Source organism: Musca domestica, unplaced genomic scaffold (genome assembly GCF_030504385.1).
Source record: "Musca domestica strain aabys unplaced genomic scaffold, Musca_domestica.polishedcontigs.V.1.1 15, whole genome shotgun sequence".
Lineage (NCBI taxonomy): Eukaryota > Metazoa > Arthropoda > Insecta > Diptera > Muscidae > Musca > Musca domestica.
Window position 1 is genome coordinate 8,261,469 of NW_026712207.1, and position 15,031 is coordinate 8,276,499.

The 15,031-nt window shown below is 37.4% G+C and overlaps 3 protein-coding genes across 3 annotated transcripts; 1 reads left to right on the top strand and 2 right to left on the bottom strand.

Annotated features, from left to right (window-relative positions):
* Positions 1-909: 909 nt before the first annotated feature.
* LOC101891864 (serine-rich adhesin for platelets) lies at positions 910-11,526 on the bottom strand. Its single transcript, XM_011292480.3, has 7 exons — positions 10,967-11,526; positions 5,108-5,206; positions 3,425-5,045; positions 1,503-1,555; positions 1,340-1,438; positions 1,067-1,284; positions 910-1,004 (listed from the first exon to the last, which is right to left on the bottom strand). Exons 2-7 carry the CDS (start codon positions 5,182-5,184, stop codon positions 973-975), a joined length of 2,100 nt encoding a protein of 699 aa, XP_011290782.1. The 5' UTR covers positions 5,185-5,206; positions 10,967-11,526; the 3' UTR covers positions 910-972.
* LOC101889168 (uncharacterized) lies at positions 7,009-8,227 on the top strand. The gene is made up of 3 exons (XM_005179209.4): positions 7,009-7,303; positions 7,360-7,492; positions 7,549-8,227. The coding sequence occupies exons 1-3, from the start codon at positions 7,141-7,143 to the stop codon at positions 7,955-7,957; spliced, it is 705 nt and encodes a 234-aa protein (XP_005179266.1). The 5' UTR covers positions 7,009-7,140; the 3' UTR covers positions 7,958-8,227.
* A 544-nt stretch (positions 11,527-12,070) lies between the features above and the next one.
* Positions 12,071-14,800, bottom strand: LOC101892039 (pseudouridylate synthase 7 homolog). Its single transcript, XM_005179227.4, has 5 exons — positions 14,554-14,800; positions 14,299-14,486; positions 13,828-14,227; positions 13,212-13,767; positions 12,071-13,156 (listed from the first exon to the last, which is right to left on the bottom strand). The coding sequence occupies exons 1-5, from the start codon at positions 14,700-14,702 to the stop codon at positions 12,230-12,232; spliced, it is 2,220 nt and encodes a 739-aa protein (XP_005179284.1). The 5' UTR covers positions 14,703-14,800; the 3' UTR covers positions 12,071-12,229.
* Positions 14,801-15,031: the final 231 nt, after the last annotated feature.

Genomic DNA, 15,031 nt, shown 5'->3' on the forward strand with positions numbered 1-15,031 from the left:
AGAATGATATTTGGTACCAGATATCAGATACAGCCCAGAAACACCTCTGTCAAATTTTATCAAGATCGGTTCAGATTTCGATATAGCTCCCATATATACCTTCAACCGATTTCGGTTTAATTGTGCACTAAATGACCAATGCCCCGAATTTTGGCACATCCGACCGAATTCAGTCTAGAAGCAAGTGCATCGAATTTCGTAAAAATCGGTTGAGACGTAGCTCCCATATATATGTTTCATCCGATTTGGTCTTTAAGTTCCTCACGTTCATAATATGCATTCGACAACATTTATATTTGGTACCAGATATCTTATAGAGCTCAGAAATACCTTTGCCAAATTTTATATAGATACTCTAAGATTTGGATATGTAGCTCCCATTTATATCCTTAATCCGATTTCAAGTTTATTTTGCAAATAATGACTAACACCAGCCCAAATGAAGTGAATTTCGGGGAGACTTTAGGATAATTGAAGAACGATTTTCTGCCCAAATTTGATATTTTAATTAACATTTCTGTTATGTTTATAGTCTTTAGATGATAGTATTGAACCACTTCAAATAGTACCTCCAAATTTTCAGAATTTTGAAGGTGTGAATCAAACCTTCTGCCTGAATTTTTCACTATTTGGCATTCATGACACCCAGTTGTTGCGTCTCTTTTTCAAAATTTCTCAAAATAAAACTCCATGTCGCATTTTTTATTTAAATATTAGAGAAAAAAGATGAAATTTATTTTTAATATTTTTTTTTTGTTTTCGTTTTTAAAATCGTGTATATACGCATTTTTCTCGACAATTACCAGCAATAGTAGATGTTTTGTTAAAAGTTTTCGTTTCGTTAAAATTCGTTAAACGATGCTCGTCAGTTTTGTATGATTAAAATTTGTGTCTGTGTGTGAGTGTTTCTTTTTTTTGTATAATAATATTAATAATAATTTAATTTAAAAAAGATAGATCCCCGATTGGTTTCTAGGCGGGAGATAAAGTAGATCTCAAGTAACCTAAGAAGATAACAAAACACTCAAAATATTATCTGGAAACAAAAGGTGAAACATTTAACAACCTGTTGCATTTGGATCACTGATGCCACTACCGGTCCCACCATTGCCTGCGCCACCACTACTACCACTTGCTGCGGTTGGCGGTGAAGTACACACTACGGAAGTACTATTCGTTATATTGGAATTTGTGCTGCCACTTATCAGGGTTTGAACTCTTTGTTGTTGTTGTTGTACATTAGAAGCCTGCTTTTTGTTGTGATTTGAAGTAGATGGTTGATTGCTGGAAAACAAACAAAAAATAGAATTATTTGAATATTTGGATCTCATTCTCATACTTTTTTTCCGCATCCTTTTTATTGTTGTATATGGCCAATTCAACTTCAGTGTGTTGGGTACTCATGTGACGCACCCATTCCTGTGGTGTTTCAAAACGTCTGAAAATTTTATAGAAATCATTTTAGTACACATATTCCGCAAATTTGGAATGAGGATACCTACGTATTGCATATATCACATTGAAGACAAACATGTTCCGAGGTATTTTCTTGTTGCTAAAAATGAGAAGAAGGAAATGCTATTCTTAAAGGATTTTCTTTTAAAAATAATTTGGGCACATTGCCCCACTTGTTTTTGTTGACTTATGTCGAGCTTAGCACTTTGAGGTTAAGTTACATTCTTTACCCTAATTTTCTATGATTTTCTACCCTCCACCAAAGTATGGAGGTTATATTATGTTTGTCATTCCGTTTGTAACACTTCGAAATATATATTTTAGAACCCACAAAGTATTTTTATTTATATCGGCATAAAATTTTATGTCGATTTAGCTATGGCAGTCAGTGGAAATCACTCTAGCTTCCGAACGAGATGAAGTTGGTTGATAAAATTTTACTCAAATGTATATTATGTCTGCAGGACTTTTTGGTATTGAAAATGGGCCAGGTAGGTCCACGTTTTGGTAGAGCCCCCATATAACGGTACCTGCCTATTTTCGGTATTTTGATGATTTTAGCGACTTAATTCCCCGGAATTGTTTTAAAATTTATTATTTGAAGTTCGTAATAGATACTACAGCCTATGACAGAAAATTGTCTGTGCAGGTGCACGTCTTCGTATAACCCCCATATAAAGGTACCTCCCGATATTCGGTACTTTGGTGATTTTAGCGACATTATTCACCGGAATTGTTTCAAATTTGGTATTTGACGTTCGAAAAGGGTACTACAGCCTATGGCGTAAAATTGTCTGTGCTTATTACTACTCTGAGGGACTTAAAACTCCAAATCGGATGAAACATATATATGGGTGCTAAAGCTATATCTGAAGCGATTTTCACAATTTGGTATACTTGCTTATAGACTGAGTTCGGTCGGATGTGCCAGGTCATTTGCACTGATATTGGCCATTTGGTGCACAATTAACCCGAAATCTGTTGAAGATATATACGGGAGCTATATCTAAATTTGAACCGATGTTGATAAAATTGAACAGAGGTGTTTCTGGGCTGTATCTGATATCTGGTACCAAATATCATTAATGTGGGGTGCATATTGCTAATGTGAGGGACTTTAACACGAAATCGGATGAAACATATATATGGGAGCTATAGCTATATCTAAACCTATTTTCACCAAATTTAATGTACTTGCTTCTATGCTGAATTCGGTGCGATGTGCCAAAATTCAGGTCATTTGGACGGATATTGGCCATTTAGTGCACAATTAACCAGAAATCGATCGAAGAAATCTCCAATTTGGTCCAAATCCGGATACAACTTGGCGAGGTATTTCTTGGCTTTAAACGGAATTCGGTCGGATGTGCCAAAATTCCGGTTATTTGGCCATTTAGTGCAAAATTAACTCGAAATCGGTTGAAGATATGTACGGGAACTATATCTAAATTTGAACCGATTCTCGTCAATTTCAAAAGTCGTCGTCCTTGGGCCAAACGAATGTTGTTTGGAAAATTTCATCCCAATCGGATAATAAATGCGACCTGCATTTTGTTCACAGCAATGCATGGACAGATGGATGGACGGACGGACTGACATGCACAAATCGACTCAGAAAGTGATTCTATGAGGCTCCTCAAAAGTGACTATGGGTCTATCTGGCTTCTTTCTCCATATTACAAACAAATGCCCAAAGGCATAATACCCTTACCAACTTGTGGTGTAGGGTATAAAAATATGTGATTTTCGACTTGGGTCAGCGGGAAGCTGAAGCTTTTATAGAATTTAAAAAGCTCTGAGTCTATTGTTTGTGAAACGAGGGTCATTACAAGAAGTGAGTTGTAATTTAGTTCATAAACAACGGTTCTTCAGATTCCAACCATAATTCCAGCCAACTCTAACATCGACCCAAGTCTTTGCTGCCGGACCCTAAACCTCCCATTACATTAACTTTACAACTTCTAATTACCGATATTCTACGTCTCTTCTTTGGCACATAGGATGACTTTGATGGAGCGGCGGCGGCGGCCGTGGCGACAGTAGTAGTTTCACATGCAACCGGTGGCGGAGGTACAGTAAAACTGCTTGATGTTCCTGGTGTCGGTGCGGCATGTGTTTCCAAGTGACGCACCAGAGAAGTTTTATCCTCGCAAACTTTCTTGCAAATGTCACAGGAGAAATACGTTTCGAAATCGTTGGCAACATTCGAGATCAATTTGCAATTGTCGCCATCCCCCATTTTCAGGGAAGTAGTTGACGTTGGAGTCGCCTGTGGCTGTGGTGGAGTTTCGGTTTTAATTTTTTGCATTTTATACTCATGATTTTGTGCTGCAGTCTTTTTGTTTAGAGACGACGACGACGATGGCAAGGAGGAGGCGGCTGATGTTGGATGCAATCCATTGCCATGATGTATAGCGGAGGCGGAAGAGGAGCTGGCTGCCATCCATTCAGAGGGCTCTTCCTTAATGGCCACATATGTGGGGATTGTGACCACATCTTGATGTACCACAACCTGCGTGGAGGTAGTTGGTGGCAGGGATTGTGCCGGTACTGTCACAGCTATGGATGACGAAGCTGTGGTGGAAATTAAATGCTGGGAATATTTGTAATTCTCATTTCGTGCAGAGGAGACATTATAATCTGCTGCGTGTTCGCTGGACAAATGCATTTCTTGGTCATATTGGGAGTCTTCCACACATTCATTGCCCGCAGTTTGTTGCAAGTATTCCGGACAATGTGTGTGGCAAATATTGCCATTGTTCTCCATCTGAGCGTGGCCATCCCTGGCCACCAGTATCTGTTGGGTTGCATGATTTTCCGTCGTCATACGTGTACAATCGTTACATCCAATTTCGTTGCATATGGAAGATGATGATTCATCCCTGAGTGTGGTCGAAGACGATGACGATGACGACGACGTGGTTGTTGTTTCGGCGGTATAACAGCATTTTTCACCCGGATCAATGGCCACATGTTTGTTCACGCTGATGGGATGTTGGCCAGCCAACTTGCCAATGTTGACCGCAGACGGCACGGTTATGGTATTCAAGGGTTTCGTGGACTTAACAATAACTGGACTGGTCTTGGGCAATGTTGAGACATTGAGGCTTCTGGAAACCGTTGATGCCTGTTGTTCCACCAAATAGCGTACCGAAGTGGGCCCATTTGTCAATGGCATGCGTATCAAGTTGTATGTGGCACCATTAGCCGGAGATGTTTGTATGGTTTCGCTGCTACGATTTGTTTGCACATTTGTAACGGGATTTGAGGTTCGACATAGACCACGTATCTTAAGGATCTCTCCACCCTTCAGCACTTCACTCAAAATATCATTCGATACCGTGGCCTCTCCCATATACATATATTGTACTAAGATCTGTATGGCACGATGACTTAAATCGGGCGGTAAGACAATGTGAAAATTGCTGCCATTGCTCGAAATCGGCGAGGTCTCAAAGATGCTCGAAAAGAACTGACTGCATGAGCTTAAGATGAATTTGTGGGCTGATATACCAACGATGGGCATGGAATTATTCGTTGATATTGTACTGTTGGAGCTGTATAAAACAACATCGGCATATTTTTCATTTCTGTGGAAGGAAAGGAAAATATGAGTATGGGAGGACAATCATTTGGAAACGGGGAGACCTACTTGTATAAAGTTGCGACGGAAGAATTCAAATAAGAATGGTGCGAGTCCCATTTAAGGTGGTAATTTTCAGCAGTCATTTTTAATAGATTATCATTGGACCTGCAATAAAAGAGAGAGGGAGAGAAAAGATGGTCTTTAATAAACATTGTTGAAAATCCCTATATCATGGGGCCTCAGAAAGCTGCAAAAGTCCAGGACTTGGCTCCCCAAAACATTGTCATTCTTGTGAACAAAATTTTGCAAAAAGTATTCGTTTGGCCCAAAGACGAATCCTATTGAAATTGGTGTTAATCGGATCAGCTTTAGATATAGCTCCCATAAATCTTCAACCGATTTCGGGTTAATTGTGCACGAAGTGGCCAATATAAGTCCAAATGACCTGAGTTTTGGCACATTCCACCCAATTCAGTCTAGAAGCAAATAAGTCAAATTTGGTGAAAATCGGGAATTATGTTTGGTATCAGATATAGCCTAGAAATACCTCTGCCAAATTGTATCAGGATTCAGGTTTGGATATAGCTCCCATATATATCTTGAAACGATTTCGGTTAATGCATTTGACAGCAATGATATTTGGTAACCGATATCGTATAGAGCTCGGAAATACCTCTGCCAAATTTTATCAAGATCGGTTCAGATGTTGATTTAGCTCCCATATATATCTTCAACCGATTTCGGGTTAATTGTTCACCAAATGGCCAATATCTGTCAAAAAAGTCCTCAATTTTGGTACATCCGACCGAATTCAGTCTAGAAGCAAATAAGTCAAATTTGGTGAAAATCGGGAATGATCTTTGGTATCAGATATAGCTCAGAAATACCTCTGCCAAATTGTATCAGGATTCAGGTTTCAATAGAGCTCCCATATATATCTTCAAACGATTTCGGTTAATGCATTTGACAGCAATGATATTTGGTAACCGATATCGTATAGAGCTCTGAAATACCTCTGAAAATTTTTTTAGGACCGGTTCAGATTTGGATTTAGCTCCCATATATATCTTCAACCGATTTCGGGTTAATTGTTCAACAAATGACTAATATCTGTCCAAAAGTCCTGGGTTTTTGTACATCCGACCGAATTCCGTCTAGAAGTAAGTACATAAAATTTGGTGAAAATCGGCTCAGATATAGCCATAGCTCCCTTATATATGTTTCATCCGATTTTGGTGTTAAGGTCCCCCACATTCGTAATATGCCTTTGACAACAATGATATTTGGTACCAGATACCTTATAGAGCTCGGAAATACCTTTACCAAATTTTATCTTGAACGGCTAAGAATGGGATACTTCAACCGATTTTGGGTTAAAATAGTTAATATCAGTCCAAATGACCTATCGAATTCAGATTAGAAATAAGTACTTTAAATTCGATGAAAATCGGTTCAGATATATATGTTTCATCCCTCACATTTGCAATATGTACCGCACAAGAATGATATTTGGTACAAAATTGTGCACAAAATGGCCAATATTAATCAAAATGACCTGAATTTTGGCACATCCGACTGAATTCAGTCTGGAAGCAATTAAATAGAATTTGGTGAAAATCGGTTCACATATAGCTATAGATCCCACATATATGTTTAATCCGATTTTGTGTTTAAGTCAACCACATTCGTGGTGTAGGGTATCATTTAGTTGGCCCCGCACGATTTTGACTTTTCCTTACTGGTTATTTCTTCAAGTTAACATGCGTTATTCTATAGTTGCATGTGTTTTTCTAGAGTTTCATTCGTTTTTCTCCCTTTAATGCATTTTCTCACGTTTTATGCGTTTTTTTCTTCTGTAAAACAACGCCACATTGACATCACCACTCTCACTCAGCTGCCATATGTTTTTGGTTACCAAGACAACTGACAACCCAACCCCTCAGATATGGCAACACCAATCACTTGTTTATAACAAAAAAAAATTGTTGTGTACACAGACGAGAAGAGCTTGTTGTGTTTTGTTGGCTCCTTCAGGCTCATAAATAAGAAAAAAACAAAACTGAAAACAAACAAATTTTAATCGAAAAACATAAAACGGCATGTCTGTGTTTCGAACAGATATGGAATTTGATCGAAAATTAATTGAATTAATTAAGGCCAATCCCATGTTGTACGAGAAGGAACTGCGAAGTTCACCCTACACAGATATGAAAAAGAAATTTGAGCTATGGAGTCATATTGCCACTTCTCTGGACTGTGACAGTGAGTATTGGTGGTCTTACAGGGCTAAACTCCATTTAATGCGAGATTTCTTACAGCCAAATACTGTCTGCTGCGATGGAAAAGTTTAAGGGGGAAATATCGACGAGAGGTGGCCAAGCTGGGCAAGGAACCGACATGGGAATTGTTTGACCAAATGAAATTCATTGATAAACACATTAAATATCAAGGGTAAGTGGATTGGAAATACTTTCCATCAATATTTATGGCTTAAATTTACATTTTAGAACCCAACGTAATCTTAAGAGTCCGGAACACCAAAGTGTTCCATTCAACTGCAATATGGAGGCTGAGCAATTAATTGAAGAAATTCACGAGGAGGACTATGACGATGATCCCCTGCAAGAGGCAATGGATGAACAAATAAGTACATTTGTACCCTATAACACCACAAGAGAACGAATGTTTCCATGCCAGCAGCAGCAACAACAAACGATTATACCCAGCAATACCACGACGACAACAATTATCTCCTCACCAATGCAAAACAGTGGCGCCATGAAACGTATCGAAGCCCTGCTAGAGGGCTTGGGTGAACATAATCGCAATAAGGCCGAAAAACGTATTGTTGCCTATCTGTGCAAATGCCAGCTGAAGACGTTAAGTAATGAAGATGTGGATGATGTTGATATTTAATAAGGACGTTTACTTATTTTTCGAATGGACTAATCACAAGAATATTGCTGCTTACTAATATTTAGTATATAAGGGAAGTTTGTTTTTCAAGTTCAATGCGATCGTAACAACATGAAGTTAAGTTAAAATTGTGTACGGAACGTTTCGAGAGAAGAAATCAAAAGGGATTTTGTGACAATTGCTAAACCACATGATTTGTTGTAATGTTGATACTCATGGAAAGGGTACAAAAGTTTTATTGAAAATATATCCGGAAACGTTCAGAGAAACAGAAAAGAGTTTTATAGTTCAAAATGCAAAAGATTGGAGGGATCAGCTTTATTGAATTAAGGCACCAAAAGATGTAACCATTTGAATATTTCCAAAAAAAAAAATGGATCTCGAAAACAAAAAATATAAAGAGTTTTTAAGAAAATCAAGAAAAAATGTGAAGCTGTTACAACAACAACAAAACGTGCGTGAGCCGTTTAGACCAGGGTTGCCAAAAGGATAATAAGTAAAATTTCTAATACACTCCACCATTTGGAACGAATTTGGCAATTTTCAAAAAAATAAAATCAATTAAAAATTCCGTTAAAATCTTAAAATTACAATATTCAAATGCACAGACAATTTTCTGTCATATCGGGAGATACCATTATATACGGGCTATACGAAGGCATGGACCTGCACAGACAATTTTCTGTCTTAGGCTGTAGTATCCATCACGAACTTCAAATGCCAAATTTGAAACAATTTCGGTGAATAATGTAGCGATAATCATCAAAATACCGAGTATCGGGAGGTATCGTCATATGGGGCGTATACGAAGACGTAAACGTGCTTACGAAGTTTTTTGCCATGAGTTGTAGTACTCATTAAGATCTTCCAATACGAAATTTGAAACGAATCCGGTGAATAATGTTGCTAAAATCATAAAACTACCGAATATAGGGAGGTACCGTTATATGGCGGCTATACGAAGACGCGAGCCTGCACGGACAATTTTCTGTCATAGGCTGTAGTATCCATTACGAACTTCAGATGCCAAATTTGAAACAATTCCGGCGAATAATGTCGCTAAAATCATCAAAATACCGAATATCGGGAGGTACCATTATATGGGGGCTGTACGAAGGCGTAGACCTACATAGCCCATTTTGAATACCAAAAGTCCTGCAGACATAATATACATTTCAGTAAAAATTTACCAATCTGCTTCATTTCGTTCGGAAGCTAGAGTGATTTCCACACAGAACAGACGGACGGACATCGGTAAATCTACATAGAATTTTATTCATTTACATTTAAGACTTAGTGAGGTCTAAAATGTATATTTCGAGGTGTTACAAGCGGAATGACAAACCTAATATACCCTCCATACTATGATGGAGGGGTAAAAAATCACCCTTTATTTCAGAAGGCTTTGGGTTTATTTTCAATGGCATTCTACGTGGAGCGCCATCTATTGAAATTCAAAATATATGAAAGTATTTTTTTTCGCCCTAGAGTATGCAATTTAGAGGCTATTAATTGCATACTCTAGGGCGAAAAAAAATACTTTTAAAATTTAAAAAGTAATTCATACGAACTAGATTTTAAAATAAAACTTAAAATGTGAATTGGCCGAGTTTTGAAAAATGAATTGAAGGCAGAAAATATGGACATCCCAGCCGACTCAGACAGAGGTTCAAATAATGTAATCCTCTCCCTATATTTTCGTAAATCTAATTTCCATAATTTACTCATTTTGCTATGGAGCCCCAACTGCTCAGTATTCATCGAATTCTCACAGAGGTTCAAATAATTCAGTCCCTTTCCGATATTTTAGTACATCTAATTTCTATAATTTACTCATATTGCTGATGAATCATATAACCTATGGAGCCTTAATTTCTCAGAGTGTATCGAATTCTGGCCGCAGCAAAAAAAAACATGCTATTCAAATTAAACAATTAATATCGATCGTTACTATTTTTAAAATAAATTTGAATAAGTAAAGAAATAATTATCTTCCATACCCGCCATTAAGCTCCCCAACACCGTAAGGGTCACCCCCAAATCCTAAAATAATTAAATTAATAAATAGGTTATATCCTTGCACCCATTTATTTGATTTTCTCCCATAAAAAAGTCCTGCAAGACAGTATTCATGAAACACCAACAACAATTCATTTTGGTCAGCCACCCTCACCAATAGTACAAACTGTCCATGTCCTGTACGCGCAGAGAACATACACAACATCCTTTTTGCTCAAGTAAAACAGAAGCCAACAAAAATCGAAATCGAGTTATTGCCTTTGTCACAGCCAAAAAATACACAAGAAACAACAGCACAACAACAAAAAAATCGAAACTTTAAACCCCGCCACATTGCCTCAACGGCAAGCAGGCAACAACTACATGCCTACACCAACATCCTAAGTGAGGAGGACGAGGAGGTCGTAGTGGAGCAGCACCCCGCCGTGTTTTACGACGGACGATTCACTTACTCATTCAGTGTACCCACCAAATGCTGCAGAGCTCAAGTGCGAGGCATTAACACAAAATTATTGATTGATTTTCACAAAGCAGTCAAGACACACACACACATACAAGGCGGTCGGTCATAGACACAGACATACCAAAAATATAACACAAAAAAATCAATAATTTGCTTAATATTCACTTCATTTTAAGGCAAGTAATAACTTTTTACTCGTTTCATTCAACACTGCACAAATATAACAAGTTTTGGGGTTTAGTTAAATATTTCATCATTTTTTTTTAATATTTTTGAGATTTTTTTTTCAAACTTAAGCGCCTTTTCTGGGAAAAGCTTTGAAACTTTACAGTACCACTGACTTAACAGATGTCACAGAACGGCATAAGGATCGTTATTTTTTATTATTTTATCTCCACCCCCAATTGTTATTTTATTAACTTCATTCACTTTCTTTTAACAAAAAGAAATATTGTTCATTTTTTGCCATTAATTTTTGTTGCTATTTTTTTTAATTTGGAATACCAAACTTTTGCTGTTGTACCTACTTTTGCGTGCGTTGGTGCGTGGTGTTGTGTGCTCAAAAGTCAAAGTAAAAATGTTTGAGAGTCCTTATGTGAGTAGTCCTTGTTGTGTACTGTTTTGTTGGCGCTTTATTTATGCTGCTTCTTGTTTTCTTTGTGTAATGATGAACCTCTTTTTTTGGTTGGCGTCGTCGTCATCGTCATCATCATGGCTGTGGAGCACATCACACAATGGAATTTTGCGCGCCTTCTATTTCTACTTTCCTTTTTTCTGCATTACTCTCATGTGCTCTCTGGGTTTTGTTTGTTACCGTTAAACAAATGTCATACGTCATTGTCTCTTTTTTGGCATTTCTCTCTCTTCCTTGCTTAATAATACCACCCATTTATTGAGCACTGTACTCATTGAATTTGTACTCTCACCTAAAGTTACCGTTGCAAAACAAATTGTTGTTTGTGTCTCCTACATTTTCTTGTGTTTGTGTGGGAGAGACGTTTTTAAACAGGAGTTTTTGTTTGTTATGTTATTGGGAGGGGGTGTATGTGTGCAATTCTCCTTTTGCTGTTGCTTCCTTTTGCAAATGTTTGTTGGCAGGTTATTGTTGTTGTTGCTCGTGGCATTATTGATTTTTTGTTGTCTGATTGTCGGTAAATTTGTTTTTGACATGCGGCTAAAATGGAGATAAGCAACAACTACAATGCTGAGTATTTGGTGTTTTTATTTCTCAGTGAGAAGACATAACTGATTTTATCGATTGGCGCCAGATAAAAGGTGAATTTGTTCAATAAGAAAGATTTAATAAATTTGAATTAATTTTCTTAAAAGAGTATTAATAATATTGGAAAAAATAGATAACGGTATAATGAGACATGTAACTCAGTGCTGAAAAATATTACTATTATTAAAAGAATCAGTAAAAAATAATGAAAAAAAACTAGATCAAAATCTTTTAAAGGTAGGCTCCATCAGCCGTAAATTTCGCCCTAAGTAGCTAATATTTAGCAATAGTCTCAAAGAGGATTCCATCAGGAGATTTCCTTGTCCTAAGATGATAGTATTTAGCAATTAGGGATTACATTTATACTACCAAGGTTTTGTAACACCCTCAAAATATGGTCCCAGTAAAATAATTTATTATTTCTTCATTTATTGTCAAATAATAATAGTTGTTCTATTGCAACATAATAAAATGTTATTTCAACATTTTTTTAGGATAATTTTATAGAATCTAGAGATAAAATTCAAAAATTAATTTAAAAACAATCTCCTATAAAAAAAAACTTAACCTAACTTTCTTCTTGATCATCATTAGTCTTTGGAATTTTGGCCGAGGAAACATCATCATCCTCCTTTTCAGTCTCTCCATCATTGGCCGCATCACAACTTCTCTTTTCCGCCTTAGTTTCCTCACTTCCAGGCTTTCCAGAATTGCTTTCCTTCATTGCGGCCGTTTCCATGGCAGTCTGGTGGGCTGCTGAGGTATCACATTTCAATAGCTCGCGTAACATCATTGTAGCATAAGCGGCAGTGGGCAAACAAAAATCCAATATCAATGCTTGATATTTTTTATCATCGCCACCCTCGGAGGCATTGTTGTTGCCCCGCTTTCCCTTGAGATCGTCCAGTGTTTTTCCTTTGAATTTTTCAAAATCCGATAGAATCAAAGTATCTTCGGGTGTGGCATAGGAACGGAATTCCCAAGACATTTCAGTGGGTTTAATTAGGATTTTTCGATAGGCTCCAGCCATTGAAAAGGTTTTGACATTATGTTTCAGTTTCTCTGAACTCAAATTGTATTGGGCCAAAGTTTCTTCGTACCATGTGGCAATTTCATTATTAGGATAGGTAATGTCATGGCCTGGTAGGGGCAATACCACATCATAGATGTTGTAACTTCCTGACTGTATATCTTCTTCGGTGAGCGCCTTAACTTTACGCTTAAAAATAGATTCAGAATTATTAGTATTATCAGTCTCTGGTTGCTGTGCTTCAGTTTCTTCTTGTGATTCTTCGCACACACCCTGCTCTTCGGCATCTTCTGCTTGTAAAGTTTCAGTGATTTCTATGTCTTCATCCAAATCATCTTTATTACGATATACCAAGTCTCCGGGTATCAATTTAAGGCCAAATTCTTTGATGCGACGGGAGGCCAACTGATTGAATACCAAACTTTGGAAGGCATGGGGATACAACAACAACATATTGCGGGGAATCTAAAATAAAACATAAATTACCGATATTCTTAAATGGAAATAAATAAGACCTTACCTTTCTCAAGGCCGTGGCATAATCACTTTCCCCATACTGGGCCAAACCATCCAGTAGTTTCTTTTCAATAAAACGATCTGTGCGAAACATATCCGCTGCCGCCTTTGAGTTACGTTCCTTCCACCAAGTTTCACGGATATTCTTCAGGAATGGTATATCATTTTCTCGAGGCTTTAATATCAATTCACAGGCCAATTTATAATCGGCCTGCAATAGGGCCACACCAACTTCATAGGTTGGTATAGCCACAGAGTTACCAAAACGTTGCAAGCCAAAATAGTTTATAAAACCGTTTTCCTTTACATTCTGCAGTGATTTTTCAATGGCTTCCTTTTCCCCCGTTAAATGCCTTAAAGCAATACGAAAACGATTGCCTTTCAATTGTCCCAGTTTCAATACCTCTTTGGAGAATTCAAAGTTTCCAATTTTTACACCATTTAGAAACTTGATCGAACCCACAATTTGTCGTGGTGTACGTTTTTTGATACAGAATTTTTGAGTTGTTTTGGCACGTTTGTCTTTGGTTCCGCAATAGTTCACCTGGGATGGTCGTAAACTGAAAACAGAGGAGATATGTTTTTTAGTAAAATTTTAAACATAATTTTCATTTGCTTACTTTAATTTATTGGCCATGGCCACTGCCACCTCACTGGTGTCCAAATTTTCCTTATGTACCAAAAAGTGTACATATTCCTCGGGGAAGGTCCAGCGATTGCGGTCACGTCCCTTTGGTTTCATTACACGTATGAATTTTTTGTCATCCCCTTTGCCAAGTTGATCACCACCAACTGTCGAGCTAACTAGTTTGCCCTCGTAGAATTTCTTAATAATTTTATGGACATCGGTACGTTTGTCTTTGTCCAATTCCGTGACATCAACATAGACATGGGACTGCTCAGGTGTGGCATTAGGGTCATATTTCGATTCGGCCAATTCTTTGATTTGTTTCCACACTTCTTCGGTGACCACGTCTTTTAGGGAATCTTTTGCTGCCTCAGCTTCTTCGGGGCTCAGTGCTGTTGTTAAAAATTTTATAAATTTGAAAATTTTTCATATTTTTTTATTTTTTTTATTTTGGAATACATACTCTCGTCCTTGGCCTCGGGGATTTCCAAGTTGTTTAACTCCAATACCTTGCCATTCAAATCGATTTCATTGACATGGAAGTCAGAGAAACGTGACTTTAACACTCCCGTAAATCCCTCACCCTCGCTCACATATTGGGTTATGCCCACTTGATCTTCCTTCAAGCTTTCCCTGACCTGGAAAGGTTGTCTGCAATGGATCATTGGACATTAAATTATTATCAATTTCAAATTTCTTTAATGTAAACAAAACTTACTTTTCACGCTTAACAAAGCCGCCATCTCTCCTGCCATGACCGCCATCCGGACCATGCCGGCGATTGTTGTGATATGGTTTTCTATTGTCATTATTATGGAATGGTCTTCTCTGTGGTTTGTTAAATCTTTTATTCATCTGCTTACCCATTTCTTTGCGAAGATTAAACTATTTTTTAAAGAAATATGAAAAAACGCGTGTCTTTGAAAGGCTGGAAGAGTTTAAAAAAAGGCACAGACCCATAGAGCCGGCAAACAATCGATGGCACTACCGATAACTTCGATAAAATCGATTAATTGCTAAGTTACCGTATTTCATCAAGGCAAATCGAATAAACCAGCGAAAGAACGATATGGTATCTTCGCTCTGAGAGAAATACTTTGCTCAGAGATGACGAAACAGAAAAATTAGAGTAATAAGGGAAATAGATTACAATGTGTACAAATTAATTAATTGCAATTAATTAATTAATTGAAATT